Genomic DNA, 27,970 nt, shown 5'->3' with positions numbered 1-27,970 from the left:
AAAGAGAGGGATGGACCGGCCTTTCGGAGGATGGAATGATCGTTTGTAATGTAGACCTATATAAAATGAATGGACACCGCCTGAAACAAAACGTGTGTGCTGCCTGAATAAGTGCAAATATTAAGGCACGTTAGTAGCCAAGTGTTTTCTCAGGTTGTGGCCATTGGGCCATCACACAAATGCCGCCGCCCCAAACGAAAAAATTATGAAAAAAAAAAAAAAACTAGGATAGTTAAACCGTGAATGCCAGCTGGAGAGAGATGGAGAAAACGCACGGGAAAAAATCTGAAAGTTACTAAAAGATGATGCAACAATAATAATAATAATAATAATAATAATAATAATAATAAGAAGAAGAAGAAGAAGAAGAAGAAGAAGAAGAAAGAATACAAGACGTCTTTGAATTGTGAGGAGCTGCAGTAGTGGGCCAGTCTAGGCAAAATTCAAGAGAGCTAAAGAACTCTTGCATATTGTGTGTGTGTGTGTGTGTGTGTGTGTGTGTGTGTGTGTGTGTGTGTGTGTGTGTGTGTGTGTGTGCGCGCGACTATTCAAATAGTTGGACCAAATCATTTTAAAACAACATGTATCAATACGCCACAAAAAGATGTTCTCTCGGAATTTCAGCATCACTACAGCACAACACAGTTAGCCCACACACAGAACAGGCCTCATTTAGCAGCAAGTTTACCGAATAGAAATTTTCACGCAGCAAAGTAAAATGCATAACAACTAATTTATCTTACCTTCTCTGTATTAGGGAGAGTCTGAGTTCTGGTAAAAGTGTCTCCTCCATTAATACTGATCAGTTCCGCATCTGCAGGCGGAAATGGCGCCGGGAAAACCACTACGTCACTCTTCAGAGTGTCGGAGCTAAAACACACGTCGTACTGCTGAGTGGATTTGGAGTAAGACCAGCTCCCATCAGGGTGTGTGGTGATCACTGGGGCGCTGTACCTGCTGAAACTGCCGTCTGTCCTGCAGCATTTTACTGCTATTAAACTGATGAGGCTCAGTAAAAAGATGACGGAAACCGACACAGTGGCGATCAGCAGATACAGGTTGAGATCCGAGAAGCTCTCCTCCTTCATCGGAGCGTGTTTGAAATGAGTCTGGATGTCACCTGTGCTCTCGACCACCACCACATCAACAGACACAGTGGCTGACAGTGAGGGCTCTCCGCTATCAGAGACCACAACGACCAGCGGGTGGGTTTTCAGGTCATTGTCACTCATTCTCCTCTTAGTCCTGATCTCCCCGCTGCTGCTTCCGATCCGGAACAGGTTGTTTCCTTTGGGTTCAGAGATGTGATAAGAAAGCAGCGCGTTATAACCCGAATCGGCGTCTACAGCCCTGATCTTGGCCACAAAGTATCCCGCTTCAGCAGAATACGGGATGTTCTCGCTGTTAACGGAGCCGTGCTCAGAATAGGGCGCGAGAATCCCGGGACTGTTGTCATTCTCATCCAGGATGAAAACGTTCACACTCACGTTACTGCTCAGTGGAGGAACTCCAGAGTCTGTGGCCTGAACTTTAAACTGAATCGTTTTCATCTCTTCATAGTTAAAAGACTGTAAGCTGTGAATATCTCCACTGTCAGAGTTTATGTTCACCAGAGATGATACTGAGGAGCTTTTAGAGCTTTCTAGTAATGAATATGTTACTCTGGCATTCTCACCTACATCAGGATCAAAAGCAGATACTGTATGAATTACAGCTCCTATCTGACTGTTTTCTTTCACATAAACATTAATGACGGGCTCTGGAAAGCGGGGCGGGTTATCATTCACATCAGAAACGTGCACAGTAATTACTGTGGAACTGGAGAGAGGTGGGGTCCCTTCATCTGTCGCTATAACCGTCACATTGTACTGTGACGTGCTTTCTCTGTCTAAAGGTCCATTTACAACTAAAGTGTAATAATTCTTATATGTATTTTGTATCTTAAACGGAGCAGATCCGATCATTTTCAAGTTTACGTGACCGTTTTTACCAGAGTCATTATCTATCACTGTTATCATTCCAACAGTTGTATCTACCTGAGCATCCTCTTTAACCTTGTTCACTAATGACGTAACCGATATTTCTGGAACATTATCATTGACATCAATTATTTCAACCAAGACTTTACAATGCGAAGCTCTCGGCTGCTGTCCTTTGTCTTTAGCCTGGACCCGAATTTCAACGGCGCTCTTCCGCTCATAATCAAGCTCACCTTTTATTGTGATTTCTCCCGTTTCGGAATTGATCGAAAATGCATTGATGTCCTGATCATTATCGTGATTATAAAATCCATAAATAATCTCACCATTAAGACCCTCATCTGGATCACTGGCGTGAACTTTAACAATGGTTGTGCCAGGCGGTGCATTTTCCTGCACTTGAGCTTTATAAAGGAATTTTTTAAAAACAGGAATGTTATCATTAGCATCTTCTACATGTACGGTAATCTGCAGCGTACCAGATCTCGGAGGTTTTCCTCCGTCTTCGGCGGTCAGTATGAGCTGGACCACAGGCTGTTTCTCTCGGTCTAAAGCTTTTTGCAGCACTAATTCAGCAGATACACTGTGTTCTCCTCCGCTCTGCACATCCAGAGAGAAGTGTTCATTCGGGCTCAGCTTGTAGCTCTTTACCGAGTTACTGCCCACATCCGCGTCAAACGCACTCGGTAAAGGAAATCTCTCTCCTGGAAAAGCTGATTCAACAACATTTAACTCCGTTACTGCTGTCCGAAATGTCGGTGAATTGTCGTTAATATCTAATACGTTCAGTTCAAATCGGTAAATATTCAGTGGCGAATTAGCAACAGCCTCTATCGCTATGGAACATTTCTTTCTCTGTGCGCATAGCTCCTCTCTGTCTATTCTGTCCTTAACGGAAAGAACTCCCGTCTTCAAATTCAAATCGAAATACCTCTTATTATCTGCCGACACGATCTGAAGTCCTCGGCGCTCAATGTCCTGCAAATTAATGTTTAAATCCTTTGCCAGATTTCCGATCGCGGTGCCTGGTTTCGCTTCCTCTGACAGTGAATACACGACCTGCCCATCCGCGGCACTCCAGCAATGAAGAAGAAGAAATAAACATATCCACGGTCGAAGCCTTTGTCCCACAGAGGAAGCCATCTTATCCCAACGCCGCAGTTGGAAGAAAATCCATCCGTAGAGCTCAAAGCAACCATTTAAACGAACCACTGCTACACAGCATTTGTACACAATGGCGTGTCGGGAACAAAGCCCAGTGACAGACTGGCCAAAACCCCTTCCACGAAAAAAGGAGGAGCATCGCCAAGTCACAAAATAAGCTATTCAGAGCAGGAAGCTAGCGACACTGTGTGGAGAACTACAAACAACACGCCCGGAAGACACAAAGGAAAATGTTTTCAAACTTAGTAACGACAAAGAAATACACAAAGAAATAAAAAATATACGTATACGCCATTTTTTATACTAAAAAACTGCATTCATCATAAAATGCACGGTTATATTTTTCTTATCAACGCGATCTTTCATGTGAGCCCTAAACGTTCACAAATTAACAACTACTTACTTAATACAGCCCAGAAACTAATATAATATCAAATACATATATGATAAAAAACAGACGTAATATAAATTTCGTCATATCTGGAAAAATCTAAAAAAGCATAAATGGAAATCTGAGCAGTGAATAAACGCTGGAAAGCTCATGTGTCATGTTGGGCCCTCAGCACCACGGATAGCGAGAAAGCTTTAGCGATGCCCGGAGACAATGTAAAAAAAAGCTTGAAGACATCCAAAACATATATTAACATTAAATCCAGCTTCTGAAAACTAGGTGAATCTCTTCCAATCTTGACGTGTCTTTTAATGCCTGGCCACATTCACAGAATCAAACAGTAAAAAGGTGGCGCTTAGCAAATGCGATGAAAACAACAGATATCAGAATTTCAATATTCACCCATGACAGTTGTTTCATCTCCTGTCATGAAAATGTTCTTTAATAAATGAATCAGATTCAATGGAGTGCAATTTATTTGTACTGTACTTCTTAAGGCAGAAGAATCTACCACCCAATGTAAGGTTCATTTTTTCTTAGTCAGGATCAAAACAAAGGCTAAAATGCAATCATAACACACCAAAACAATAAAACAGATAAACACAGTTTATCCGTAGTGATGGCTCCACAAGTCAAAGGCAGAGGCAAATTTTCCTTTAGAAACTCAACCAGTGTAAGGTGGATGTATACTTAGCTAAATATTCTTTATTTTATTTCTTACCTTCTCTGTATTAGGGAGAGTCTGAGTTCTGGTAAAAGTGTCTCCTCCATTAATACTGATCAGTTCCGCATCTGCAGGCGGAAATGGCGCAGGGAAAACCACTACGTCACTCTTCAGAGTGTCGGAGCTAAAACACACGTCGTACTGCTGAGTGGATTTGGAGTAAGACCAGCTCCCATCAGGGTGTGTGGTGATCACTGGGGCGCTGTACCTGCTGAAACTGCCGTCTGTCCTGCAGCATTTTACTGCTATTAAACTGATGAGGCTCAGTAAAAAGATGACGGAAACCGACACAGTGGCGATCAGCAGATACAGGTTGAGATCCGAGAAGCTCTCCTCCTTCATCGGAGCGTGTTTGAAATGAGTCTGGATGTCACCTGTGCTCTCGACCACCACCACATCAACAGACACCGTGGCTGACAGTGAGGGCTCTCCGCTATCAGAGACCACAACGACCAGCGGGTGGGTTTTCAGGTCATTGTCACTCATTCTCCTCTTAGTCCTGATCTCCCCGCTGCTGCTTCCGATCCGGAACAGGTTGTTTCCTTTGGGTTCAGAGATGTGATAAGAAAGCAGCGCGTTATAACCCGAATCGGCGTCTACAGCCCTGATCTTGGCCACAAAGTATCCCGCTTCAGCAGAATACGGGATGTTCTCGGTGTTAACGGAGCCGTGCTCAGAATAGGGCGCGAGAATCCCGGGACTGTTGTCATTCTCATCCAGCATGAAAACGTTCACACTCACGTTGCTGCTCAGTGGAGGAACTCCAGAGTCTGTGGCCTGAACTTTAAACTGAAACGTTTTCATCTCTTCATAGTTAAAAGACTGTAAGCTGTGAATATCTCCACTGTCAGAGTTTATGTTCACCAGAGATGATACTGAGGAACTTTTAGAGCTTTCTAGTAATGAATATTTTACTCTGGCATTCTCACCTACATCAGGATCAAAAGCAGATACTGTATGAATTACAGCTCCTATCTGACTGTTTTCTTTCACATAAACATTAATGACGGGCTCTGGAAAGCGGGGCGGGTTATCATTTACATCAGAAACTTGCACAGTAATTACCGTGGAACTGGAGAGAGGTGGGGTCCCTTCATCCGTTGCTGTGATAATTATGTTATACTGAGACTTACTTTCTCTGTCTAGAGGGCCATCGACTACTAATGAATATTTATTTTTGTAGGTGTTCTGTATCTTAAATGGTACAGCATCTGCAATTTTAAGTATCACAGCACCATTTTTACCAGCATCTCCATCTTTTACTGTTATCAATCCTACCATTGTACCAGTAGGAGCATCCTCTTTCACCGTGTCCACTAAAGAATTAACAGAAATATCAGGAACATTATCGTTAATGTCAGTGATTTCTACCAAAACTTTGCATAGTGCTGCTCTGGGTTTATGTCCTTTATCTTTAGCCTGAACTCGAATTTCAATTGCATTCTGCGTCTCAAAATCGATAACACCATGTACTGTAATGAGTCCAGTGTCTGGGTCAATTGAAAATGCTTGAACCTGTTTGTTATTGTTATGATTAACAAAAGAATAGACTATCTCGCCATTTTGGCCCTCGTCCAAGTCTGTAGCACGGACTATGATAACGGGCGTGCCAGGTGAAGAGTTTTCTGTCACGCGAGCTTTGTAAAGAGTTTTATTACACACTGGAACGTTGTCATTCACGTCTTCAACATTAACTATTATCTGCATCGTACCAGATCTGGGAGGTTTCCCTCCGTCTACTGCGGTCAGTATGAGCTGGACCACAGGCTGTTTCTCTCGATCTAAAGCTCTCTGCAGCACCAACTCAGCAGAAACACTTTGCTCTCCTCCGCTCTGCACATCCAGAGAGAAGTGTTCATTCGGGCTCAGCTTGTAGCTTTTTATCGAGTTACTGCCCACATCCGCGTCAAACGCGCTCGGCAATGGAAATCTCTCTCCTGGAAAAGCCAACTCTGAAATATTTATTTCTGTTTTCGATGATGGAAACGTCGGTGTATTATCGTTTATATCTACAACGTTCACTTCAAACCGAAACATATTCAAAGGCGAGTTAACAATGGCCTCTAATTCCAGCGAACATTTCGCGTCTTGCCCACACAGCTCTTCTCTGTCTATCCTTTCTTTAATGTGTAGAATCCCCGTCTTCAAATTTATGCCAAAATACCTTTTATTTGGTCCCGGGGTGATTTCGAATCCTCTCTGTCCAAGGTCGTGCACATTCAGATTTAAATCCTTTGCTAGATTTCCAACACCAGTTCCTGCGCTTGTTTCCTCAGTAACAGCATATACAATCTGTCCATCCACTACACCCCAAACGAAGCACAGTGAAACGCCACATATCCACAACAGGCAATAAATCCCCCTCGACTCAGCCATAATCCAGAGCGTCAGAAACACATTTGGAAAAAACACACAACATTGGTTTGCATTGCGACAAGATTCAACACTGTAATGGAGAAAATGACGACTGCAGACTCGTCGCATCTCCCGAACAAAGCCCTGTGTGTGGAGGAGGAGGTCCTAACAGGAAAGGAGGAGCCACGAAACAAAAAAGGACAATATTCGAACTGCAGGTGGCTAGTGACACCTTGCGGTGAACTGCGGGTAAGGTTCTGAGAACTTAAGCAAATATGATGTTCACGTTAATATTGTAACCTTTCGCTGTTAAAAGAAGCTATAATATATATATATATATATATATATATATATATATATATATATATATATATATATATATATATGCTACCGCAAGCCGGAGAGAAATGATAAAAGAAGAAAATGCAGAGAATCAGTAATAAAACGTTAGAAATATTTTAGTCTTATGAACCACTTCATGTGAATCTACACCTGCATTAATTGAGGCCACAAAACACAGGAAAGATTTTTAAAATCTATAAACACTGCAAGCCAATACACAGTGAATAGAAAGACCAGCTGATGTAATCGGTTTTGTAGTAAATGTGATCTGATGATGACTTATTAATGATAGCAAAACAAAGAAATGCAGGAGAAATGGGAAAAAATCATGATGCTATTATTATTATCCTTATTATTATTATTATTATTATTATTAGTAGTAGTAGTAGTAGTATTACTGTTGCTGCTCCTCCTGCTGTTACTACTACAAATATCACTTACAAAAACAACAATAACAACAACAACAACAATAATAATAATAATAATAAGAAGAAGAAGAAGAAGAAGAAGAAGAAGTGCTGGAATAAAACTAAAAAGGCTATTGAAACCAAGGCTCTCAGACCCTATTGGTAACAGATGCTATTGGAGGCTATAAAGACCTGTAATACTAAGTCCCGTAATCACACAAACTGGTGACATTTAAATTAGCTGGCTTCTTACCTTCTCTGTATTAGGCAGAGTCTGAGTTCTGGTAAAAGTGTCTCCTCCATTAATACTGATCAGTTCCGCATCTGCAGGCGGAAATGGCGCAGGGAAAACCACTACGTCACTCTTCAGAGTGTCGGAGCTAAAACACACGTCGTACTGCTGAGTGGATTTGGAGTAAGACCAGCTCCCATCAGGGTGTGTGGTGATCACTGGGGCGCTGTACCTGCTGAAACTGCCGTCTGTCCTGCAGCATTTTACTGCTATTAAACTGATGAGGCTCAGTAAAAAGATGACGGAAACCGACACAGTGGCGATCAGCAGATACAGGTTGAGATCCGAGAAGCTCTCCTCCTTCATCGGAACGTGTTTGAACTGAGTCTGGATGTCACCTGTGCTCTCGACCACCACCACATCAACAGACACAGTGGCTGACAGGGAGGGCTCTCCGCTATCAGAGACCACAACGACCAGCGGGTGGGTTTTCAGGTCATTGTCACTCATTCTCCTCTTAGTCCTGATATCCCCGCTGCTGCTTCCGATCCGGAACAGGTTGTTTCCTTTGGGTTCAGAGATGTGATAAGAAAGCAGCGCGTTATAACCCGAATCGGCGTCTACAGCCCTGATCTTGGCCACAAAGTATCCCGCTTCAGCAGAATACGGGATGTTCTCGGTGTTAACGGAGCCGTGCTCAGAATAGGGCGCGAGAATCCCGGGACTGTTGTCATTCTCATCCAGGATAAAAACATTCACACTCACGTTACTGCTCAGTGGAGGAACTCCAGAATCTGTGGCCTGAACTTTAAACGGAAACGTTTTCATCTCTTCATAGTTAAAAGACTGTAAGCTGTGAATATCTCCACTGTCAGAGTTTATGTTCACCAGAGATGATATTGTGCTGTAATTGTCTATTATTGAATATGTTACTCTGGCATTCTCACCTACATCAGGATCAAAAGCAGATACTGTATGAATTACAGCTCCTATCTGACTGTTTTCTTTCACATAAACATTAATGACGGGCTCTGGAAAGCGGGGCGGGTTATCATTCACATCAGAAACGTGCACAGTAATTACTGTGGAACTGGAAAGAGGTGGGGTCCCTTCATCAGTGGCTACGATGTTTATGCCATATTGAGATGTAGTTTCTCTGTCTAAATGATCATTTACCTCTAATGAATATTTATTTTTGTATGCGTTCTGTATTCTAAACGGAATCTCACCGAGTATTTTCAGCTTCACAGTACCATTTTGGCCAGCATCTTCATCTTTCACTGTTATTAGTGCGACCATCGTGCCCCTTGGTGAGCCTTCTTTCACTGTATTTAATAAGGACGTTACAGATATTTCAGGTACATTATCGTTAATATCACTTATTTCAATCAGCACTTTACTATATGCTGCTCTGGATGTTTGCCCTTTGTCTCTTGCCTGCACTCGAATGTCAACAGCGCTGCTTTTCTCGTGATCTAACTGCCCCTTCACTGTTATTTTACCGGTTACGTGGTCAATCTCGAATGGCGCATTGCTTTTGTCATTGTTATGATTTAAAAAACTATACACTACCTCTCCGTTTAATCCCGCATCAGCGTCGTCTGCATGAACAGTGATAACTGAAGTTCCAGGTGGTGCGTTTTCTGGTATCTGTGTTTTGTACAGCGGTTTAGTAAAGACAGGAACATTATCATTTACATCTATTACATCTACATTTATCTTTATGGTCCCAGTTCGTGGACGTTTTCCTCCGTCTGTAGCGGTCAATATGAGATGAATCACAGGCTGTTTCTCTCGGTCTAAAGCTTTTTGCAGCACAAGCTCAGCGAATACACTCTGTTCTCCTCCGCTCTGTACATCCAAAGAGAAGTGTTCATTCGGGCTCAGCTTATAGCTCTTAACCGAGTTACTGCCCACATCAGGATCATACGCACTCGGTAACGCAAATCGTTCCCCCGGTACAGCAGCCTCGGATACATTTAGCGATAGTGTAGGCAAACGGAACTCAGGTGCATTGTCGTTGATATCTAAAACATTAACTTCAAACCTGTACATGTTCGAAGGCGACTTAGCGATGGCCTCCAGCTCCAGCGAGCACTTCGAGCTGCTTCCGCATATTTCCTCTCTATCTATCCTCTCTTTCAGAAGCAGTGTTCCCGTTTTCACATTAACATCGAAATACTTCGTATTAGGTCCCGAAACGATCTGAAATCCACGAAGCTCCAAGTCTTGAACACTGAGGTCCAGATCTTTGGCTAAATTACCCACCGTAGTGCCCGGATTACTCTCCTCCGATACGGAGTACACAACCTGCCCATTCACTACGCTGAAAAGACAACAAAGCGAAGTCAAAATGGTCCGCGAGAGAAATCCTCGGTCGACCATTTTGTCCGAATTCCACCACCACATCATCCTCCAGACAGCATTAAATCCGTGAGCATCACTGTGTACATTAATCCACCGCTTGGACAGAGGAAAATAGACTAGCTGTTGTTGCATCGCCCGAACAAAGCCCTGCCCGAGCTGCTTCAATGTGCACGCCCTGCCCCCAGACGAGGAGGAGTTTCGCAAAATACAGAAGATCTGTAAGTGTAGAGAGCTAGTGACACCATCTGGAAATGTACGGACCACGAAAACATACACTGAGAATTATATTTAAAAAATGTAATAGTAATAAAAGCATTAAATAAAAAATGCAAATATGCTCTATAAATTAGTCTATAACTTCTAAATTAAATTGAAATTATGTACTCTCTCTCTCTGTCTCTCTCTCTCTCTCTCTCTCTCTCTGTCTCTCTCTCTCTCTCTCTCTCTCTCTCTCTCTATATATATATATATATATATATATATATATATATATATACACACGCTTACACACTAAGTAAAAGCACACATAACATATCCAAGGTTACTGAAACACACATGACAAATTAAGCAGTGGTAGAGATTGAGAGTAGACACCAGAGAATAAGGATAAAAAACGCTCGAAAGGTAATGTTCAAATAGAGCATTGGAGAAAATATTCCCATAGATAATGAGTTAAACCATTTCAAATCTGAATGTGAGTTACCAAAATTAACGCTAACTTCCATTAATATAGCAGCAAAACAGAAATGAAATGTAAAGAAATAAATCTACTTGTTTCAGAACCATGGACAGCGAGCCCAAGAAAAACAACCTTACTCAGGTCGTGAGATCACACGTGGACAAAAACGTGGAACCACATAAAACATATCTAAAGTCTTTATGCAGTGAAATGTCTTCGATTGAAAAGTTTACAGATTAAAAACACCAGTAACGCAATGTACACTGGTCAAATCTTACCTTCTCTGTATTAGGGAGAGTCTGAGTTCTGGTAAAAGTGTCTCCTCCATTAATACTGATCAGTTCCGCATCTGCAGGCGGAAATGGCGCCGGGAAAACCACTACGTCACTCTTCAGAGTGTCGGAGCTAAAACACACGTCGTACTGCTGAGTGGATTTGGAGTAAGACCAGCTCCCATCAGGGTGTGTGGTGATCACTGGGGCGCTGTACCTGCTGAAACTGCCGTCTGTCCTGCAGCATTTTACTGCTATTAAACTGATGAGGCTCAGTAAAAAGATGACGGAAACCGACACAGTGGCGATCAGCAGATACAGGTTGAGATCCGAGAAGCTCTCCTCCTTCATCGGAGCGTGTTTGAACTGAGTCTGGATGTCACCTGTGCTCTCGACCACCACCACATCAACAGACACAGTGGCTGACAGTGAGGGCTCTCCGCTATCAGAGACCACAACGACCAGCGGGTGGGTTTTCAGGTCATTGTCACTCATTCTCCTCTTAGTCCTGATCTCCCCGCTGCTGCTTCCGATCCGGAACAGGTTGTTTCCTTTGGGTTCAGAGATGTGATAAGAAAGCAGCGCGTTATAACCCGAATCGGCGTCTACAGCCCTGATCTTGGCCACAAAGTATCCCGCTTCAGCAGAATACGGGATGTTCTCGGTGTTAACGGAGCCGTGCTCAGAATAGGGCGCGAGAATCCCGGGACTGTTGTCATTCTCATCCAGGATAAAAACGTTCACACTCACGTTACTGCTCAGTGGAGGAACTCCAGAGTCTGTGGCCTGAACTTTAAACTGAAACGTTTTCACCTCTTCATAGTTAAAAGACTGTAAGCTGTGAATATCTCCACTGTCAGAGTTTATGTTCACCAGAGATGATACTGAGGAGCTTTTAGAGCTTTCTAGTAATGAATATGTTACTCTGGCATTCTCACCTACATCAGGATCAAAAGCAGATTCTGTATGAATTACAGCTCCTATCTGACTGTTTTCTTTCACATAAACATTAATGACGGGCTCTGGAAAGCGGGGCGGGTTATCATTCACATCAGAAACATCCACAATAATAGCACTCGTGCTAGAAAGAGGTGGGGTCCCTTCATCAGCAGCTGTTATAGTGATGTTATACTGTGATGTTCTCTCTCTGTCTAAAGGACCATCGACAACTAAGGAGTAGTAATTTTTGTAGGACGGTTTCAGCTTAAACGGAACAGAATCTGAAACATGTGCTTTAGCCTCTCCGTTTTTTCCACTGTCTTTATCTGACACTGTCACTAACGCCACTACTGTGCCTAATGTAGAGTCCTCTTTTACTGGACTCATCACAGACGACACAGTGATCTCTGGTGCGTTGTCGTTAACGTCCAGAACTTCAACCAGCACTTTACAGTGTGTTACTCGGGAGGGGGTGCCTTTGTCTCTCGCCTGCGCTCGAATTTCGAGTGCTGGATTTTCTTCATGATCCAACTTTCCCTTTACAGTAATTTCACCAGTTACTGTGTCTATAGCAAACTGATCAGAGATCTTTGAACTTCCTCCCACTGATATAGAGTACACTAGCTCTCCGTTTACTCCCTCGTCTAAATCAGTAGCTTCCAGTTTAACAGCAGTGCTTCCTAATGGGCTGTTCTCAGCCACACGGACTTTATAGAGCGGTTTACTGAAAGCAGGAGTGTTATCATTCACATCTTCAACATTGATTACTATCTGCAGTGTACCAGATTTAGCAGGTTTTCCTCCGTCTAAAGCCGTCAGTGTGAGCTGTATCACAGCCTGTTTTTCTCGATCTAAAGCTTTCTGCAGTATTAACTCAGCTGATACACTCTGCTCTCCTCCACTTTGCACATCTAGAGAGAAGTGTTCATTTGGGCTCAGCTTGTAGCTCTTAACAGAATTACTAGCCAAATCAGCGTCACTTGCTACGGGTAATGGAAATCTTTCTCCGGTGTATGCTGACTCAGTAATATTGATTGTATACGAAATTTCATGAAAAGATGGCGCATTGTCATTTAAATCTAAAATATTCACCTCTATTCTGTGAAGCTGCATAGGGTCGTTAAGAATAGCCTCTATATTGACCGAGCACTTCTCTGCATTACCACACAGCTGCTCTCTGTCTATCTTCTCATTGACAAAGAGCACTCCCGTTTTCGAATTAACATCAAAATACCTGTTACTGTTCCCAGACACGATCCGCAGTCCTCTCGACTCCAGCTCATGCGCGTTAATGCTTAAATCTTTTGCGATATTTCCTACAAATGTCCCTTTACTGATCTCTTCCGAAATGGAGTAAAACATCTGAGCAGCGCACAATTCCAATAAACAAAGCGATGCGACGCATGAAGTCCACAGCCTCTTTCTCTGTCCGGGAGAGACCATTGCGGCAGTAGAAGCATTAGACAGCAGGACAACCAAGTCTTGAAATCAAGCTTTCAATAATTCCTTCATTGTAATTCTCTTTTCTGTATCCATTCAACAGCAAAGCTCCGCTATTGTTTCCGCCATTCCGTCATTCACCGAACAAAGCCAGGAGTCCCTGCTCTGCTCAAATGACCACACCAGAGGAGGAGCCTGAGAGCGTCATCACACGGTCTAGAGCGACACCAGGTGCACAAATATAGTGCAAGACACATTCTGAAAGCTTACAACTAAAGTGTAGAAATGATTTACGCTTGTTTGACAAAAATAAAACTGTTGATTTTGCATTATTTTATTCTAGCATATGGTGGATGTATAGTACATATGATAACAGTATATATGATAGAAGAATTTACAAGCTATTATTCGTTAAAATTATTTATTTAATGTCGTTTTCCAGAAAGAACTTAATAAGCAAATTACTTTAGTTTATAAAAGTGAGTAAATTATCTGTCTTGAAATTTCAGGTTTATTGAACAAGTAGTACGTTAACACAGCAATAATCATTCGCGTTACATTCTGTTAAATTATTATTTGAAGGTCAAACAAATTAAAATGTAAAATCAGCCAGGCTACTCATTTTATAGTTAAAAAAGTAAGATTTTAGAATGAATGTTTCTGAAACCGAAAATAAAAATGTTAGTATAAACAATGAACTGAAATTATAACTAATCCTAGAGATTATGAAAATATTTCAAACGTGAGCAATGATATTAAAAGACAAAAAAGGAAAAAATAAACATGATTTAGTCCTGATCAGAAAAGAATAAAGAACCTGCTGTGATTGCATTCGCACCACCAAAACCTCAAGAATGCAATAAAGAGACTAAATAGGCTTCACAAAATGGACATATATATTAAAAAAACTTGTAAATAAATCTTTAATCATGAAATACATGCAAGTGGCCATGTAAACCTAAGAGCTGGAGGAAGGAATCAGCACCGTGGACAACTCCACACACACACACACACACACACACACACACACACACACACACACACACACACACTTCAAATTAAACACACTAATGTTGAGTTAATCACAATATGTACACAATTCGCATGAAACGTAGGTTTTAGGAGTAATTTTGTAACTAAAGTAACAACCACAAACAAACAGCCAATAAGATGCTTTCTGTAGGTCTGAAATGAAACAAAACCGGGAAACAGAACCCTACAGATTTTAAGATGTAACGATGACATGTTCATAAACATCAGACAAAAGCGAGCAAAAATAAGACAAAAATGACCCCAAAAGGGGCATCACTGGCCTAAAATTATTCAGAACATCCTGAAGATGGAATTAGAAAATACGAGACAGGCAGCTAAAAGTGCACGAGTCTTACCTTCTCTGTATTAGGCAGAGTCTGAGTTCTGGTAAAAGTGTCTCCTCCATTAATACTGATCAGTTCCGCATCTGCAGGCGGAAATGGCGCAGGGAAAACCACTACGTCACTCTTCAGAGTGTCGGAGCTAAAACACACGTCGTACTGCTGAGTGGATTTGGAGTAAGACCAGCTCCCATCAGGGTGTGTGGTGATCACTGGGGCGCTGTACCTGCTGAAACTGCCGTCTGTCCTGCAGCATTTTACTGCTATTAAACTGATGAGGCTCAGTAAAAAGATGACGGAAACCGACACAGTGGCGATCAGCAGATACAGGTTGAGATCCGAGAAGCTCTCCTCCTTCATCGGAGCGTGTTTGAACTGAGTCTGGATGTCACCTGTGCTCTCGACCACCACCACATCAACAGACACAGTGGCTGACAGTGAGGGCTCTCCGCTATCAGAGACCACAACGACCAGCGGGTGGGTTTTCAGGTCGTTGTCACTCATTCTCCTCTTAGTCCTGATCTCCCCGCTGCTGCTTCCGATCCGAAACAGGTTGTTTCCTTTGGGTTCGGAGATGTGATAAGAAAGCAGCGCGTTATAACCCGAATCGGCGTCTACAGCCCTGATCTTGGCCACAAAGTATCCCGCTTCAGCAGAATACGGGATGTTCTCGGTGTTAACGGAGCCGTGCTCAGAATAGGGCGCGAGAATCCCGGGACTGTTGTCATTCTCATCCAGGATGAAAACGTTCACACTCACGTTACTGCTCAGTGGAGGAACTCCAGAGTCTGTGGCCTGAACTTTAAACTGAAACGTTTTCACCTCTTCATAGTTAAAAGACTGTAAGCTGTGAATATCTCCACTGTCAGAGTTTATGTTCACCAGAGATGATACTGAGGAGCTTTTAGAGCTTTCTAGTAATGAATATGTTACTCTGGCATTCTCACCTACATCAGGATCAAAAGCAGATGCTGTATGAATTACAGCTCCTATCTGACTGTTTTCTTTCACATAAACATTAATGACGGGCTCTGGAAATCGGGGCGGGTTATCATTCACATCAGAAATGTGTACAGTAATTACAGTGGAACTGGAGAGAGGTGGGGTCCCTTCATCAATCGCTTTTATGGCAATGTTATACTGAGACGCGCTCTCTCTATCTAGCGGACCATCCGCAACAAGAGAATAATAATTTTTGTATGAAGATGTCAACTTAAACCTTTCAGAGCCTGATATGTCCACCTTTGAAACACCGTTTTTCCCGCTGTCTTTATCTGTCACGGTCACTAAAGCTACCACTGTCCCTAAAGCGGAATCCTCCTTTACTGTACTCATCAGAGATGTCACAGAAATGGCCGGTGCGTTATCGTTTACGTCAACAACCTCCACTAGGACTTTACAATGCGTGCTACGTGGCGAATGGCCACGATCACTAGCTTGTGCGCGGATTTCAAATGCTGCATTTTCCTCAAAGTCTAAATTGCCCTGGACTGTTATTTCTCCACTGTGTTGGTCCATTTTAAATAATCCAGAGGGCGTTGAACTACCTCGCTCTATTAAAGAATATACAACTTCACCGTTCACGCCCTCATCTAAGTCTGTAGCCAAGAGTTTTATCAGTGTGGTGCCAGCAGGGCTATTCTCTGAAACACGAACTTTATACAGCTGTTGGCTGAAAACAGGAGTGTTGTCGTTCACATCAACCACATTAATGACAATTACCATGGTTCCAGATGTGGGAGGTTTTCCTCCGTCTACTGCGGTCAATGTGAGCTTAATCATTGACTGTTTTTCTCGGTCTAAAGGTTTCTGCAGCACCAACTCGGCAGATATAGTCTGCTCTCCACCGCTCTGCACATCCAGAGAGAAGTGTTCATTCGGGCTCAGCTTGTAAGTTTTTACCGAATTAGTCCCTACATCTGCATCGTTGGCTACTGGTAACGGAAATCTTTCTCCTGAATACGCCAACTCGGTGATATTAAGATTGTATGATTTTTCATGGAAAAATGGAGCGTTATCATTAATGTCTAAAATATTCACTTCTATTCTATGGAGGCTCATAGGATTACTCAGTATAGCTTCAATATTTATTGAACATTTGAGCGCTTTGCTACAAAGCTCCTCTCTGTCGATCATCTCATTGACAAAGAGCACTCCCGTCTTTAAATTTACATCAAAATACCTCTTACTGTGTCCCGATACAATCCGCAGTCCTCTCGACTCGAGGTATTGTACATTTATGTGCAAATCCTTAGCAATATTTCCAACAAACGTTCCCTTGTCGACCTCCTCAGTGATGGAGTAAGATATTTGAGCCGTGCTCAGGTCCAGTAAACAAAGCAGCGCGACGCACCAAGTCCGCAGCGTCTCTCGATACACAGGCCAGCCCATTTCAGCGAAGACTGATTCAGCGAGAACTACATCCAAATGTTTTCATCAAATGTAAAGCATTTCCATCAGTATATTCACAACATCACGAGTCTCGAAATACGCAAGTCCTTCGCTGTGACTCCAACATTCTGTGCTGAGCGAACAAAGCACGAAGATCCTTATGCTACCGACCAAGAGGAGGAGCTTGATATTAACGCTGTATACAACACTTCCACGGTCTACAGCGACACCATGTGTCCGTTTTATTGTACTGTACCAGTGACAAGTGAATAGATTGTTTAATCCTAATGCTAACCACCACTGGCATTGCCCTGCACCATTTGTTTATTTGTCAAACAAAGGAATTTTGATCAGTTGTTTTGTAGTGCTGGGAATGTGTCAAATATCCAAAAATATATATAGAACCTGTTGAATCTTTGAAATATTTCAATGTAAAAAACAATAATGTCTAATTAAAAGCCCAAGATGAAGTACTTCTAATCCCATTCCGGGATTAAACTAATTAAACAGATCAAAGAGAAAAAAGCTCTAGACAACATGCTATTTCACCTTTACTGTTTGATGACTACTGTTTAAGGATAAAGGAACCACGCATGGGTCGAGCAAAGCGAACTCATAATATTTACGTTTAAAACGATAAGTAGATAACTGCCATAGATTAATTTGAAGCATTATTTAGACAATTGATCATTCCACACAAATTGGTTCTTTGAATTGACATAATAAAAAAGTGACTAATGGTTGCAGAAAAATAAAATGTATAACACGAACATGATGATTGCCAAAATAAATAAGGCAACACATTTTCTTTATGTGCAAATATCTGACACAATAAAATGAAGAAGCATTTATTTTTTTCAGAGCATATAATTGACAAAAGGGTTTTCAAGAAGACGAACTGCACACGCCACATTGTGCAAAAGCAGAAATAAACAAGATAAAGTCATCACTGTAACTGATAAAAATGTGTTAAAATAAAATAAGCATGTTTCTTTTTACCTCCTTTACCCTGAATTTGAGGATTAGCTTTTACAATGCAAATATAGTTTCATATTATTATTATTATTATTATTATTGTATTAGAAAAAAAGCGTTTGGCATTTTTGAATGAACTGAGAATGTAGGAATACTACTGAACATGCTACATTTGGTTAATATAACAGGAACAGTTAAAAGTCACACAACACATTATGTGGTTATAGTTGGAATAAAAATGCGTAAAACTGCACGCGTCTTACCTTCTCTGTATTAGGGAGAGTCTGAGTTCTGGTAAAAGTGTCTCCTCCATTAATACTGATCAGTTCCGCATCTGCAGGCGGAAATGGCGCAGGGAAAACCACTACGTCACTCTTCAGAGTGTCGGAGCTAAAACACACGTCGTACTGCTGAGTGGATTTGGAGTAAGACCAGCTCCCATCAGGGTGTGTGGTGATCACAGGGGCGCTGTACCTGCTGAAACTGCCGTCTGTCCTGCAGCATTTTACTGCTATTAAACTGATGAGGCTCAGTAAAAAGATGACGGAAACCGACACAGTGGCGATCAGCAGATACAGATTGAGATCCGAGAAGCTCTCCTCCTTCATCGGAGCGTGTTTGAACTGAGTCTGGATGTCACCTGTGCTCTCGACCACCACCACATCAACAGACACAGTGGCTGACAGGGAGGGCTCTCCGCTATCAGAGACCACAACGACCAGCGGGTGGGTTTTCAGGTCATTGTCACTCATTCTCCTCTTAGTCCTGATCTCCCCGCTGCTGCTTCCGATCCGAAACAGGTTGTTTCCTTTGGGTTCAGAGATGTGATAAGAAAGCAGCGCGTTATAACCCGAATCGGCGTCTACAGCCCTGATCTTGGCCACAAAGTATCCCGCTTCAGCAGAATACGGGATGTTCTCGGTGTTAACGGAGCCGTGCTCAGAATAGGGCGCGAGAATCCCGGGACTGTTGTCATTCTCATCCAGGATGAAAACGTTCACACTCACGTTACTGCTCAGTGGAGGAACTCCAGAGTCTGTGGCCTGAACTTTAAACTGAAACGTTTTCATCTCTTCATAGTTAAAAGACTGTAAGCTGTGAATATCTCCACTGTCGGAGTTTATGTTCACCAGAGATGATACTGAGGAGCTTTTAGAGCTTTCTAGTAATGAATATGTTACTCTGGCATTCTCACCTACATCAGGATCAAAAGCAGATACTGTATGAATTACAGCTCCTATCTGACTGTTTTCTTTCACATAAACATTAATGACGGGCTCTTGAAAGCGGGGCGGGTTATCATTCACATCAGAAACTTGCACAGTAAGTACAGAGGAGCTGGAGAGAGGTGGGCTCCCTTCATCAGACGCGATAATGGTGATATTATACTGAGCGACTGTCTCTCTGTCTAAAGTTCCTTTCACAGTTAAAGAATATCTATTTTTATAGGTATTCTGTAGAGTAAAAGGTACAGATCCTTCTAACTTCAGCCCGGCAGCACCGTTTTTATTGGCATCCTTATCTTTGACTGTTAGTAAACCGACCATTGTTCCGTCTGGCGAATCTTCTTTAATGACGTTAACTAGTGATGTTACAGATATTTCTGGATAATTATCATTGACGTCAAGTATTTCAACTAATATTTTACAAAACGCTGACCTCGGATTTGGCCCTTTGTCTTTTGCCTGGACTCGAATTTCAGCTGCACTGTTTATCTCGTGATCCAGCTCTCCCTTCACTGTGATTTCACCGCTTTCAGAATTAATGGCGAAAGAATCAATTATTCCGTCATTATCGTGATTTACGAACGAATACACAATTTCTCCGTTCGGCCCGTCATCGGCATCATTCGCATGAACTGCAATAACAGATGTGCCAGATGGTGAATTTTCTGAAATTCGAGCCTTATAAAGTGGTTTACCGCACACGGGGGCGTTATCATTCACGTCCATTACATTTACTTTTAAATTTAAAGTCCCAGATCTGGGAGGTTTCCCTCCATCGACGGCGGTCAGTATGAGTTGGACCACAGGCTGTTTCTCTCGATCTAAAGCTTTCTGCAGCACCAACTCAGCAGATATACTCTGTTCTCCTCCGCTCTGCACATCCAGAGAGAAGTGTTCATTCGGGCTCAGCTTGTAGCTCTTTACCGAGTTACTGCCCACATCAGGATCATACGCACTCGGTAACGCAAATCTATCTCCAAGAAAAGCAGATTCAGAAATATTCAGGTCTCTTTTTGCGGAGCGAAATGTGGGCGCGTGATCATTTATGTCCAACACATTCACCTCAAAACGATACATATTCAACGGTGAACTAATAATAGCCTCTAGTTCCAAGGCACATTTCGAGGTCCGTCCACACAGCTCCTCACGGTCTAATCTGTCTTTAATACGAAGAATTCCAGTTTTCATATTTAAATCGAAATACCTCGTATTAGGTCCCGAAACAAGCTGAAATCCACGGAGCTCCAAGTCTTGCACATTGAGGTTCAAGTCTTTGGCTAAATTACCCACCATTGTCCCCGAGTTACTCTCCTCCGATACTGAGTACACAACCTGCCCATTCACAATGCTGAAAAGACAACAAGCCCCAGCAAAAATAACCCACGACACGCATAGTGTTTCGACCATTTCAGCCATATTCCGATGTCAAAACATCCAAAAAACAACGCAGAAATCCATGCGAATTGCTCGGTATTTTAATCCATTTTTGAGACGGCTCATAAAAACCTTCCCTGTTGTAGCACTGTCTGAACAAAGCCCTGAAATCACGCAAATGCCCTGCCCCAGAAAAGGAGGAGTGTGGATCAAAAGAAATACAAGCACAGGTCGCTAGTGACACCGTGTGGAAACTTCCAGAATGCGCCTCCGCAAGTCTATGCAGTGCAAAGCATCAAACAGCCCTGCATTACATATAAACACGCTCAAAAAGCATCAACCCAAATTTAAACTTATAACACTCCACTACATACTGAAAAACTGATAAAAGACTTAAAAACCCATACTACACGTGTGTAAGTGTAATATTGGCCAACCGAAATATCACATGATACATAAAATCAAAATAAAGAGTCAGAGACATTATATATACATAATATTCTTAGCACTATATCAGAGGATTAAATAATACAGTGTATTCTATTCACATTTTTTTCTGTTAATAGAACGAAATAAGTAGAAAAAAGTGAAAAAATGGTAAAAGAAAATGCATCGTTATATTCCAGAAAGTGAGGAGTTCAAAATGAATTCAACTAAAAAACTCCAAAACTGCTAACTTCAATTAAGATCATAACAAACCATGATGGGGAAATGCGGTGATGTTATTCACCGTTTAAAAAGCTAAGGATAAAATCACGATGTTCATTACTGGAACACAGAAACATACAATACTGTTATAATACAATTTAAAAATGCTGCATGAAAAAGCTGTAGAAGTGCTCACCTGTAAATTAATGTGAAGTAAAGAGCAAGACACAACACCACAATAAATATGTAACGGGAAAGTCTTGTTTCAGCACCACGGGCAGCACCAGACCCTGCGCTACCCTGCACGCATAATTTTTAACGTGTAAAAATGGCCAACCAGAAAAATGAAAGGTATACCATAGGCACACTTTAAAATATTTATTTTCTTACCTTCTCTGTATTAGGGAGAGTCTGAGTTCTGGTAAAAGTGTCTCCTCCATTAATACTGATCAGTTCCGCATCTGCAGGCGGAAATGGCGCTGGGAAAACCACTACGTCACTCTTCAGAGTGTCGGAGCTAAAACACACGTCGTACTGCTGAGTGGATTTGGAGTAAGACCAGCTCCCATCAGGGTGTGTGGTGATCACAGGGGCGCTGTACCTGCTGAAACTGCCGTCTGTCCTGCAGCATTTTACTGCTATTAAACTGATGAGGCTCAGTAAAAAGATGACGGAAACAGACACAGTGGCGATCAGCAGATACAGGTTGAGATCCGAGAAGCTCTCCTCCTTCATCGGAGCGTGTTTGAACTGAGTCTGGATGTCACTTGTGCTCTCGACCACCACCACATCAACAGATATAGTGGCTGACAGTGAGGGCTCTCCGCTATCAGAGACCACAACGACCAGCGGGTGGGTTTTCAGGTCATTGTCACTCATTCTCCTCTTAGTCCTGATCTCCCCGCTGCTGCTTCCGATCCGGAACAGGTTGTTTCCTTTGGGTTCAGAGATGTGATAAGAAAGCAGCGCGTTATAACCCGAATCGGCGTCTACAGCCCTGATCTTGGCCACAAAGTATCCCGCTTCAGCAGAATACGGGATGTTCTCGGTATTAACTGAGCCGTGCTCAGAATAGGGCGCGAGAATCCCGGGACTGTTGTCATTCTCATCCAGGATAAAAACGTTCACACTCACGTTACTGCTCAGTGGAGGAACTCCAGAGTCTGTGGCCTGAACTTTAAACTGAAACGTTTTCATCTCTTCATAGTTAAAAGACTGTAAGCTGTGAATATCTCCACTGTCAGAGTTTATGTTCACCAGAGATGATACTGAGGAGCTTTTAGAGCTTTCTAGTAATGAATATATAACTCTGGCATTCTCACCTACATCAGGATCAAAAGCAGATTCTGTATGAATTACAGCTCCTATCTGACTGTTTTCTTTCACATAAACATTAATGACGGGCTCTGGAAAGCGGGGCGGGTTATCATTCACATCAGAAATATCCACAATAATAGCACTCGTGCTAGAAAGAGGTGGGCTCCCTTCATCAGTAGCTGTTATAGTGATGTTATACTGTGATGTTCTCTCTCTGTCTAAAGGACCATCGACAACTAAGGAGTAGTAATTTTTGTAGGACGGTTTCAGCTTAAACGGAACAGAATCTGAAACATGTGGTTTAGCCTCTCCGTTTTTTCCACTGTCTTTATCTGACACTGTCACTAACGCCACTACTGTGCCTAATGTAGAGTCCTCTTTTACTGGACTCATCACAGACGACACAGTGATCTCTGGTGCGTTGTCGTTAACGTCCAGAACTTCAACCAGCACTTTACAGTGTGTTACTCGGGAGGGGGTGCCTTTGTCTCTCGCCTGCGCTCGAATTTCGAGTGCTGGATTTTCTTCATGATCCAACTTTCCCTTTACAGTAATTTCACCAGTTACTGTGTCTATAGCAAACTGATCAGAGATCTTTGAACTTCCTCCCGCTGATATAGAGTACACTAGCTCTCCGTTTACGCCCTCGTCTAAATCAGTAGCTTCCAGTTTAACAACAGTGCTTCCTAATGGGCTGTTCTCAGCCACACGGACTTTATAGAGCGGTTTACTGAAAGTGGGTATATTATCATTCACATCTTCAACATTGATTACTATCTGCAATGTACCAGATTTAGCAGGTTTTCCTCCGTCTAAAGCCGTCAGTGTGAGCTGTATCACAGCCTGTTTTTCTCGATCTAAAGCTTTCTGCAGTATTAACTCAGCTGATAAACTCTGCTCTCCTCCACTTTGCACATCTAGAGAGAAGTGTTCATTTGGGCTCAGCTTGTAGCTCTTAACAGAATTACTAGCCAAATCAGCGTCACTTGCTACGGGTAATGGAAATCTTTCTCCGGGATATGCTAATTCAGAAATGTTAACAGTATACAGAGTCTCATGAAAAGATGGTGCATTGTCATTTATATCTAAAATATTTACTTCAATTCGCTGCAGAAGCATAGGGTGACTTAAAATAACTTCGATATTCATTGAGCACTTGGCTGCATTACCACAAAGCTTCTCTCTGTCTATCCTCTCATTGACGAAAAGCACTCCCGTTTTTAAATTCACATCAAAATACCTCTTACTGTGTCCCGATACAATCCTCAGTGCTCTTGACTCGAGTTCTTGTACATTTATCTGTAAATCCTTAGCGATGCTTCCTACAAATGTCCCTTTATCGACCTCCTCCGAGACGGTGTAAGATGTCTGCGCAGCGCACACGTCCAGAAAAAAAAGCAACCGGACAAACCAAATCCACACCGCTTGTCTTCGTCCATAACAAGCCATCGCGGCTGAGCACGACTCAGAGAGAATAACGTCCAAGCGCTCTCATGTTCTGGGGTGAGTTTTCCGCAAAAAATAGCCGTTGTTGCGACTGAGCACAGAGTCGGTCCCTCACTGTCTTTACCTCCCTCCACTTCACTGAACAAAGCACGGAGACTCGCTCTTCTCCTCTATTAGCCACCCGTTAGGAGGAGCTTAGGTACGCAAACATGATTTTTAAATTTCTGTGGTCTACAGCGACTCCATGTGCCAAATGTACGTACAGCATCTATTTTCATCAGATTACCATAACACCACGCAGCTTGCACATACTGTGTTTACGTGTGATAACTAAAGTATATAAAAACTCTTGATCATTATTCTAACATTTGGAGATGTAAAACGTTCAAACGTTTAAAAACGACTATTCGCAATGCTCAAATAATAATAATAATAATAATAATAATAATAATAATAATAATAATAATAATAATTAGTCAAGCAGATAGTCTCAAGTGACTATTAGAGAAAACTGCCAGAGGTTCAGGACCATGGACAGTGCTCTCGGACTTAAATCGAAGACTTCATCTTCGGTAAAGAGAGGGATGGACCGCCCTTTGGGAGGATGGAATGATCGTTTGTAATGTAGACCTATATAAACTTAATGGACACCGACTGAAACAAAACGTGTGTGCTGCCTGAATGAGTGCAAATATTAAGACACGTTAGTAGCCAAGTGTTTTCTCAGATTGTGGCCATTAGGCCATCACACAAATGCGGCCGCCCCGAACGAAAAAATAATGACAAAAAACTAGGATAGTTAAACCGTGAATGCCAGCTGGAGAGAGATGGAGAAAACGCACGGAAAAAAATCTGAAAGTTACTAAAAGATGATGCAACAACAATAATAATAATAATAATAATAATAATAATAAGAAGAAGAAGAAGAAGAAGAAGAAGAAGAAGAAGAAGGAGAAGAAGAAGAAGAAGAAGAAGAAGAAAGAATACAAGACGTCTTTGAATTGTGAGGAGCTGCAATAGTGGGCCAGTCTAGACAAAAGTCAAGAGAGCTAAAGAACTCTTGTATATGGTGTGTGCGTGTGTGTGTGCGCGCGCGCGACTATTCAAATAGCTGGACTAAATCATGTTAAAACAACATCTATCAATACGCCACAAAAAGATGTTCTCTCGGAATTTTAGCATCACTACAGCACAACACAGTTAGCCCACACACAGCACAGGCCTCATTTAGCAGCAAGTTTACCGAATGGAAACTTTCACGCAGCAAAGTAAAATGCATAACAACTAAATTATCTTACCTTCTCTGTATTAGGGAGAGTCTGAGTTCTGGTAAAAGTGTCTCCTCCATTAATACTGATCAGTTCCGCATCTGCAGGCGGAAATGGCGCAGGGAAAACCACTACGTCACTCTTCAGAGTGTCGGAGCTAAAACACACGTCGTACTGCTGAGTGGATTTGGAGTAAGACCAGCTCCCATCAGGGTGTGTGGTGATCACTGGGGCGCTGTACCTGCTGAAACTGCCGTCTGTCCTGCAGCATTTTACTGCTATTAAACTGATGAGGCTCAGTAAAAAGATGACGGAAACCGACACAGTGGCGATCAGCAGATACAGGTTGAGATCCGAGAAGCTCTCCTCCTTCATCGGAGCGTGTTTGAACTGAGTCTGGATGTCACCTGTGCTCTCGACCACCACCACATCAACAGACACAGTGGCTGACAGTGAGGGCTCTCCGCTATCAGAGACCACAACGACCAGCGGGTGGGTTTTCAGGTCGTTGTCACTCATTCTCCTCTTAGTCCTGATCTCTCCGCTGCTGCTTCCGATCCGGAACAGGTTATTTCCTTTGGGTTCGGAGATGTGATAAGAAAGCAGCGCGTTATAACCCGAATCGGCGTCTACAGCCCTGATCTTGGCCACAAAGTATCCCGCTTCAGCAGAATACGGGATGTTCTCGGTGTTAACGGAGCCGTGCTCAGAATAGGGCGCGAGAATCCCGGGACTGTTGTCATTCTCATCCAGGATAAAAACGTTCACACTCACGTTACTGCTCAGTGGAGGAACTCCAGAGTCTGTGGCCTGAACTTTAAACTGAAACGTTTTCACCTCTTCATAGTTAAAAGACTGTAAGCTGTGAATATCTCCAATGTCAGAGTTTATGTTCACCAGAGATGATACTGAGGAGCTTTTAAAGCTTTCTAGTAATGAATATGTAACTCTGGCATTCTCACCTACATCAGGATCAAAAGCAGATACTGTATGAATTACAGCTCCTATCTGACTGTTTTCTTTCACATAAACATTAATGACGGGCTCTGGAAATCGGGGCGGGTTATCATTTACATCAGAAACGTGTAGAGTAATTTCTGTGGAACTAGAAAGCGGTGGGGTCCCTTCATCAGTGGTTATGATAGTAACGTTATATTGAGAAACGCTCTCTCTGTCTAGGGGGCCATCCACGACTAGAGAATAATAATTTTTATAGTTGGTCTCAAGTTTAAAGGGCGCTGTGTTATACACAACACAGTTCACTATGCCATTTTTACCACCGTCTCTGTCAGTCACTGACACGAGTGCAATAGCAGTCCCAGATTTGGCATCTTCCCTCACAGTCTGTAGCAGCGATGTCACTGTTATTTCGGGCGCGTTATCGTTTAGATCTAAGACCTCGACCAGCACTTTGCAGTGTGCAGCCAGTGGAGGCTGTCCTTTGTCACTGGCTTGAGCACGGATTTCAAATGCATTGTTTTTCTCGAAGTCCACTTCTCCCTTTACTGTTATCGCTCCTGTTTTTGGATCAATATCAAAAATCTTTAAGATTTCATCCTGGTCTCTTTTGGTTATGGAATAAGTAATCTCACTATTCATTCCTTCATCGCTGTCTGTCGCATTTAATACGACAACTGTTGTGCCAACAGGAACATTTTCAAATATTGACGTTTTGTAGAGAGGCCTACTGAATACTGGCGCATTGTCATTAGTATCTAAAACATTCACAACAATCTGCGACGACCCTGATTTGGGGGGAGTACCTCCATCTACAGCGGCCAGAGTGAGCTGGATCACAGCCTCTTTCTCTCGGTCTAAAGCTTTCTGCAACACTAACTCAGCAGATACGCTCTGCTCTGCTCCTTTGGTTGTCGCTAAGGTGAAATATTCGTTTGAGCTTAGCTTGTACGTACTAACAGTATTTTTACCAACATCTAAGTCGGTGGCGTGAGGCAGAGGGAGTCTAACACCAGGCAAAGCGTTTTCTGCGATGTCCAGCGTCTGTGATTTTGCACTGAAAGTGGGAGCGTTATCGTTAACGTCCAAAATATTAATCTCGATTCTGTACAGCTTTAAAGGGTTGTTAATAACCGCCTCTACACTGACTGTGCACTTCAGCGTTTTAGCACAAAGCTCTTCTCTGTCTATTTTCTCATTCACAAACAGAAACCCAGTCTTTAGATTTATCTCGAAATATTTTCTCTTGGATCCGGTGACAATTTGAAAGATTCGCGTTTCCAGTTCCTGAACACTAAGGTTTAAATCCTTCGCAATATTACCCACCGTTGTCCCGGGATTCGCCTCCTCTGACACCGAGTAGGAGAGCTGCCCCATAACTGCGTCCCAGCAGCACTCAAACAGGACAAGCACAAGACACCTCACAATGCATGTTCGTCTGCTACGTAGCGCCATTGTTGCATCAGATATCAGCGGCGTATCAATCCACAATATGATTTATGGAAAATCCACCCTTCTTGAACTCCGGTATCACGATGCTGGTCGACATGTCTTATAAAATACCACACAAAAGAGCGTATGTGATTCCACACGCATCCACAGACTCTTCGAAACAAAGCCCAAAGGAAACCCCTCCCCATTTTATCCGGGAGGGGCAAGAAGAGAGGCGCAAGAGATTTTTTATTCAGCAGTCAACAGCGACAT

General features: G+C 42.5%; 8 protein-coding genes across 22 annotated transcripts in view; all 8 read right to left on the bottom strand.

Annotated features, from left to right (window-relative positions):
• LOC108430948 (protocadherin alpha-C2-like) overlaps positions 1-27,970 on the bottom strand; it is a 187,296-nt gene that overhangs the window by 48,900 nt on the left and 110,426 nt on the right. Inside the window, exon 1 of one of the 15 annotated variants that reach the window (XM_037542895.1) lies at positions 7,616-10,104. The exons of the other annotated variants lie outside the window; for them this stretch is intronic. Coding sequence (XP_037398792.1) covers positions 7,616-10,093 — 2,478 coding nt within the window. The 5' untranslated portion in view covers positions 10,094-10,104. Of the gene's footprint in view, positions 1-7,615; positions 10,105-27,970 lie in introns of those variants that run through there. 15 annotated transcript variants of the gene reach the window in all.
• Positions 596-3,338, bottom strand: LOC108430913 (protocadherin alpha-5-like). The gene has a single exon (XM_017703732.2). It carries the CDS (start codon positions 3,120-3,122, stop codon positions 735-737), a length of 2,388 nt encoding a protein of 795 aa, XP_017559221.2. The 5' UTR covers positions 3,123-3,338; the 3' UTR covers positions 596-734.
• On the bottom strand, positions 4,229-6,753 carry LOC108430914 (protocadherin alpha-3-like). The gene has a single exon (XM_017703733.2). The coding sequence runs from the start codon at positions 6,740-6,742 to the stop codon at positions 4,229-4,231; it is 2,514 nt and encodes an 837-aa protein (XP_017559222.2). The 5' UTR covers positions 6,743-6,753.
• LOC108430916 (protocadherin alpha-2-like) lies at positions 10,877-13,428 on the bottom strand. Its single transcript, XM_017703736.2, has one exon. It carries the CDS (start codon positions 13,292-13,294, stop codon positions 10,877-10,879), a length of 2,418 nt encoding a protein of 805 aa, XP_017559225.2. The 5' UTR covers positions 13,295-13,428.
• Positions 14,631-17,194, bottom strand: LOC108430917 (protocadherin alpha-3-like). The gene has a single exon (XM_017703737.2). It carries the CDS (start codon positions 17,053-17,055, stop codon positions 14,659-14,661), a length of 2,397 nt encoding a protein of 798 aa, XP_017559226.2. The 5' UTR covers positions 17,056-17,194; the 3' UTR covers positions 14,631-14,658.
• Positions 18,214-20,923, bottom strand: LOC108430918 (protocadherin alpha-3-like). Its single transcript, XM_017703738.2, has one exon. The coding sequence runs from the start codon at positions 20,670-20,672 to the stop codon at positions 18,252-18,254; it is 2,421 nt and encodes an 806-aa protein (XP_017559227.2). The 5' UTR covers positions 20,673-20,923; the 3' UTR covers positions 18,214-18,251.
• LOC108430919 (protocadherin alpha-2-like) lies at positions 21,565-24,179 on the bottom strand. Its single transcript, XM_017703739.2, has one exon. The coding sequence runs from the start codon at positions 24,042-24,044 to the stop codon at positions 21,657-21,659; it is 2,388 nt and encodes a 795-aa protein (XP_017559228.2). The 5' UTR covers positions 24,045-24,179; the 3' UTR covers positions 21,565-21,656.
• Positions 25,331-27,885, bottom strand: LOC108430920 (protocadherin alpha-8-like). Its single transcript, XM_017703740.2, has one exon. The coding sequence runs from the start codon at positions 27,719-27,721 to the stop codon at positions 25,331-25,333; it is 2,391 nt and encodes a 796-aa protein (XP_017559229.2). The 5' UTR covers positions 27,722-27,885.

The sequence above is a fragment of the Pygocentrus nattereri genome, chromosome 11 (genome assembly GCF_015220715.1).
Source record: "Pygocentrus nattereri isolate fPygNat1 chromosome 11, fPygNat1.pri, whole genome shotgun sequence".
NCBI classification, from domain to species: domain Eukaryota; kingdom Metazoa; phylum Chordata; class Actinopteri; order Characiformes; family Serrasalmidae; genus Pygocentrus; species Pygocentrus nattereri.
Note: the sequence above shows the minus strand (reverse complement) of the source record. Positions and strands in the feature narration are given on the sequence as shown.

Coding starts and splice junctions, on each gene's coding strand:
- LOC108430916 (XM_017703736.2), bottom strand. CDS start 13,294: ATGGTCTCTCCCGGACAGAGAAAGAGGCTGTGGACTTCATGCGTCGCA.
- LOC108430917 (XM_017703737.2), bottom strand. CDS start 17,055: ATGGGCTGGCCTGTGTATCGAGAGACGCTGCGGACTTGGTGCGTCGCG.
- LOC108430919 (XM_017703739.2), bottom strand. CDS start 24,044: ATGGCTTGTTATGGACGAAGACAAGCGGTGTGGATTTGGTTTGTCCGG.
- LOC108430913 (XM_017703732.2), bottom strand. CDS start 3,122: ATGGCTTCCTCTGTGGGACAAAGGCTTCGACCGTGGATATGTTTATTT.
- LOC108430918 (XM_017703738.2), bottom strand. CDS start 20,672: ATGGCTGAAATGGTCGAAACACTATGCGTGTCGTGGGTTATTTTTGCT.
- LOC108430920 (XM_017703740.2), bottom strand. CDS start 27,721: ATGGCGCTACGTAGCAGACGAACATGCATTGTGAGGTGTCTTGTGCTT.
- LOC108430914 (XM_017703733.2), bottom strand. CDS start 6,742: ATGCGACGAGTCTGCAGTCGTCATTTTCTCCATTACAGTGTTGAATCT.